General features: G+C 38.8%; 2 protein-coding genes across 2 annotated transcripts; both read right to left on the reverse strand.

The window, feature by feature from the left end:
• Positions 1 to 181: 181 nt before the first annotated feature.
• Positions 182 to 2,018, reverse strand: LOC132261082 (glucose dehydrogenase [FAD, quinone]-like; the record flags this gene model as incomplete). The annotated part of the gene is made up of 2 exons (XM_059759614.1): positions 1,995 to 2,018; positions 182 to 1,746 (listed from the first exon to the last, which is right to left on the reverse strand). Coding segments are annotated over exons 1-2 (1,589 nt in total), but the record flags the coding sequence as incomplete, so codon positions are not given.
• Positions 2,019 to 2,557: 539 nt separating this feature from the next.
• On the reverse strand, positions 2,558 to 4,506 carry LOC132261088 (glucose dehydrogenase [FAD, quinone]-like). The gene is made up of 3 exons (XM_059759629.1): positions 4,377 to 4,506; positions 4,189 to 4,322; positions 2,558 to 4,126 (listed from the first exon to the last, which is right to left on the reverse strand). The coding sequence occupies exons 1-3, from the start codon at positions 4,504 to 4,506 to the stop codon at positions 2,558 to 2,560; spliced, it is 1,833 nt and encodes a 610-aa protein (XP_059615612.1).
• Positions 4,507 to 4,744: the final 238 nt, after the last annotated feature.

Raw genomic sequence — 4,744 nt, forward strand, 5'->3', positions numbered from 1 at the left:
TGGAAGCATAAGAAAATAACCATAAACATGTATAAGAAGTTGCAGTGATGAATCAACGTTCTTACTATGTTAAACTTGTATGGAATATGTTAATGGCCACGTTTAATAAGAGCCTTCAAGAGACTAAAATATCTTTATTGAATAAATAAATTTAGTAAATTTTTTTTCACTTCAACATTACCAATCTTCTTTGATGAAATCGGCACCTTTTTCCCCGATCATAATTGTTGGCGCATTTGTATTTGCACTAGGAATTATTGGCATTATGCTGGCATCAATAACTCTCAAACTTTTAATGCCTTTGACTCTTAGTTTGTGATCGACAACGGCGTCAGGATCTGAATCAGGACCCATTTTCACTGTCCCAACTGGGTGAAAACCTGTCGTTACTGTGACACGACAATAACATTCCCAATATTCGTCACTGTCAAAAGTCAGTAAATCGCATTTGGGAAGTGGAATGATGAAAAGTTCAGCTTCGTGGCTTTTAAATGTGTTTGTCTTTAGAAATTTGAGATACAAACGAATTGCTTTAACAAAAGCCTCCACATCAGAATACTCAGATAAGAAGTTCGCAAATATTCTTGGTTTCTCTGTCGGTTCGGCACTTCGCAGCAGAATTTCACCCCGTGACTTTTCTCTCAACATCGCTGGTGCCATAATTAGAACATTTGAGGTTTTGGCTTCATCAGCAATAATTCTTGATATTTCTTGAGTATAACCCAACTGTTTAGCAATGAAGAGAAACAGACCGTCTTGTTGACCTTTGTGAAATAACAGTTGATAGAATTGAAAATCAGGAAATCTGGACAAAGGATCATGAACATTGACATATCCAATTGTTTGAATCGTTCCTACTGTGGCCAAAGTTCCTGTGTGACGCATTAAATACTCAGCAAAACTTTCCAGAATTCCTGCAGGATTCACAGGAGTTGCCGTGGATTGATCGAGCTTCACTACTAACGGCACTATCGGATGATCTTGCAAGTTCTTTCCAGTTTGAACATTTCTGATCACTGGAATTCCCATTTCTTGGAGATGAGAAGCAGGTCCGATCCCAGAAAGCATTAGAATTTGCGGGGAATTTATGGCTCCGGCACTTAAGATCACTTCCTTCCTTGCAAAAGCCTTAAATTCAGTTTGTCCTCGAAGCTTCATTGACACTCCTGAAACGACTCCTTGACTATCAATCTCGAGTTTCGTGACGTGCGCGTATTTGACGATGTGCAAATTGGGACGATTCATGGCAGGAACTAAGAAAGCCTTCGCCGTGCTTTCTCGGACTCCTGATCTGATGGTTCCTTGCGAGAATGTGAATCCAATATGTTCATTTGCGTGAATGTCTAAAATGAATTTGAATCCCATTTCTTGTGCTGATTCAATGAAGTCTTGATTAAATGTGTCGTTATCCTTGTACAGTTCGACTGATAGTAAGCCGTCCTTCGAGTGATAATATTCTCCGAAGGCATCGGCGATTTCCGGATCGTGATTTTGCTCGGATTTCTTGAAGTATTCCAAGACGTTTGCGAATCCCCAAGTTGGATTCCCGAGTGCTTCCCAGTTATCGTAGTCGTCTTCGTTTCCTCTTACGTAAAGCATTCCGTTCATTGAACTCGATCCACCCAACATCTTTCCTCGGGCCCAAAAACCAATATTTATACTATCGAAGTCCGGTTTCTCGGGTAGTTCCGCATAATACTCCCAGTCATATTGAGTCTTCGTCAAAGTCAACGTTAGTCCGGGTATCTGCAAAAGTGCAAGTATTTAGATAATTTGTCTAGAAATCATATTTGTATAAAACCTCACAGCTGACTCGATCGGAGGATCTCCTCCTGCTTCCAAAAGGAGGATTTTCCATTGAGGATTTTCACTGAGACGATTAGCAAGAACACAACCAGCCGATCCGGCGCCAACGATTATGAAGTCATATTCCTCAAAACCTATTTGAAAACTCCATTAATTCGACAATTTTGATTTTCATCGGCAATTCTTACCCTTTCTAATCGCAATATCTCCATAATCTCTGGGCCACGTTTCCGGAGACGAAAGAGAACATTGTGAAATGGCGAGATAATTGAAGAGAAGCGAAATGTATTGATTCACCGCTCCAGTACTTTGACCCATGCACGGCGAAGAAAAACAATCCATTTGTATTAAATTCAGAAAATTTCCAGAAGTGAAATTTCAAAGATGTTTATGCTCTGAAAGCTGAAATATTACTAAACATTTTCCAAACTCTCCTCTGAATGTGCAAAAAGAATTTGATTTAGCATATTTAGGAACCAGTTCGCGAATGTTGAACAGGTTTCCAGAATTTTATTATCCTTTTCTTTAAAACGCCACAACCATAGATCAATAATTTCCGAATTGCCGCATATATTAAAAGCATAAGAAAGTAACCATAAACATGAATAAGATGATGCAGTGATGAATCAACGTTCTTACTATGTTAAATTTCTCAACAATATGCTTATGACCACGTATAATAAGTGCCTTCAAGAGACTAAAATATCTTTATTGAATAAATAATTTTAGTAAATTTTTTTTCACTTCAACATTACCAATCTTCTTTGATGAAATCTGCACCTTTTTCTCCGATCATAATTGTTGGCGCATTTGTATTTGCACTAGGAATTCTTGGCATTACACTCGCGTCAATAACTCTCAAACCTTTAATGCCTTTGACTCTTAGTTTGTGATCGACAACGGCGTCAGGATCTGAATCAGGACCCATTTTCACTGTCCCAACTGGGTGAAAAACTGTCGTTACTATGACACGACAATAACATTCCCAATATTCGTCACTGTCAAATGTCAGTAAATCGCATTCGGGAAGTGGAAGGATGAAAAGTTCAGCTTCGTGGCTTTTAAATGTGTTTGTCTTTAGAAATTTGAGATACAAACGAATTGCTTTAACAAAAGCCTTCACGTCAGAGTCTTCAGAAAAGTAGTTAGCAAAAATTCTTGGTTTCTCTGTCGGTTCGGCACTTCGCAATAGAATTTCACCCCGTGATTTTTCTTTCAACATCGATGGAGACATTATAAGGACATTTGATGTCTTTGCTTCATCAGCAATAATTCTTGATATTTCTTGAGTAAAACCCAAATATTGAAAAATGAAGGAAAAAAGAATGTCTTGTTGACCTTTGTGGAATAACAGTTGATAGAATTGAAAATCAGGAAATCTGGACAAAGGATCATGAACATTGACATATCCAATTGTTTGAATCGTTCCTGTTGTGGCCAAAGTTCCTGTGTGACGCATTAAATACTCAGCAAAACTTTCCAGCGCTTCAGCACTATTAAGAGAAGTTGCCGTGGATTCATCGAGCTTCACTACTAACGGCACTATGGTATGATCTTGCAAGTTCTTTCCAACTTGAAGACTTTGAATGACTGGAATTCCCATTTCTTGAAGATGAGAAGCAGGTCCGATCCCAGAAAGCATTAGAATTTGTGGCGAATTAATGGCTCCGGCACTTAAGATCACTTCCTTCCTTGCAAAAGCCTTCAGTTTTTTCTTTCCTCGGAGTACCATTGACACTCCTGAAACTTTTCCTCTATTATCAATCTCGAGTTTCGTGACGTGCGCGTATTTAACGATGTGCAAATTAGGACGATTCATGGCAGGACGCAAGAAAGCCGCGGCAGTACTTTCTCGGACTCCTGATCTGATGGTTCCTTGCGAGAATGTGAATCCAATATGTTCATTTGCGTGAATGTCTAAAATGAATTTGAATCCCATTTCTTGTGCTGATTCAATGAAGTCTTGATTAAATGTGTCGTTATCCTTGTACAGTTCGACGGACAATAAACCGTCCTTTGAGTGATAATATCCACCGAAGGCATCAGCGATTTCCGGATTGTGATTTTGCTCGGATTTCTTGAAGTATTCCAAGACGTTTGCGAATCCCCAAGTTGGATTTCCGAGTGCTTCCCAGTTATCGTAGTCGTCTTCGTTTCCCCTCACATAAAGCATTCCGTTCATTGAACTCGATCCTCCCAACATCTTTCCTCTTGGCCAATAGCCAAAATTTACTCTAGTAAATCCTGGTTTCTGCGGTAGTTCCGTATAATACTCCCAATCATATTGTGTCTTCGTCAGAGACACTGATAGTCCAATTATCTGCAAAAGTGCAAGTATTTTGATTACTTGTCCATATTTTAATATTTTGTATAAAACCTCACAGCTGACTCAATCGGAGGATCTCCTCCTGCTTCCAAAAGGAGGATTTTCCATTGTGGATTTTCACTGAGACGATTAGCAAGAACACAACCAGCAGATCCGGCGCCGACGATAATGAAGTCATATTCCTCAAAACCTATTTGAAAACTCCATTAATTCCACAATTTAGATTTTCATCGGCAATTCTTACCCTTTCTAATCGCAATATCTCCATAATCTCTGGGCCACGTTTCCGGAGACGAAAGAGAACATTGTGAAATGGCGAGATAATTGAAGAGAAGCGAAATGTATTGATTCACCGCTCCAGTACTTTGACCCATGCACGGCGAAGAAAAACAATCCATGTTTGTGGTCTGAATGTAGAAATATGACTAAAAATTTTCCAAACTCTCCTCTGAATGTGCAGAAAGAATTTGATTTAGCATATTTAGGAACCTGTTCGTGAGTATTGAACAGGTTTTCAGAATTTCATGTTACTTTTCTTTAAAACTTCACAACCACAGACGAATATTTTCCGAATTTCTCTATGCAATGAAAACATATGAACATAAAAGTTTA

Source organism: Phlebotomus argentipes, unplaced genomic scaffold, assembly GCF_947086385.1.
Source record: "Phlebotomus argentipes unplaced genomic scaffold, Phlebotomus argentipes genome assembly contig_45, whole genome shotgun sequence".
NCBI classification, from domain to species: Eukaryota; Metazoa; Arthropoda; class Insecta; order Diptera; family Psychodidae; genus Phlebotomus; species Phlebotomus argentipes.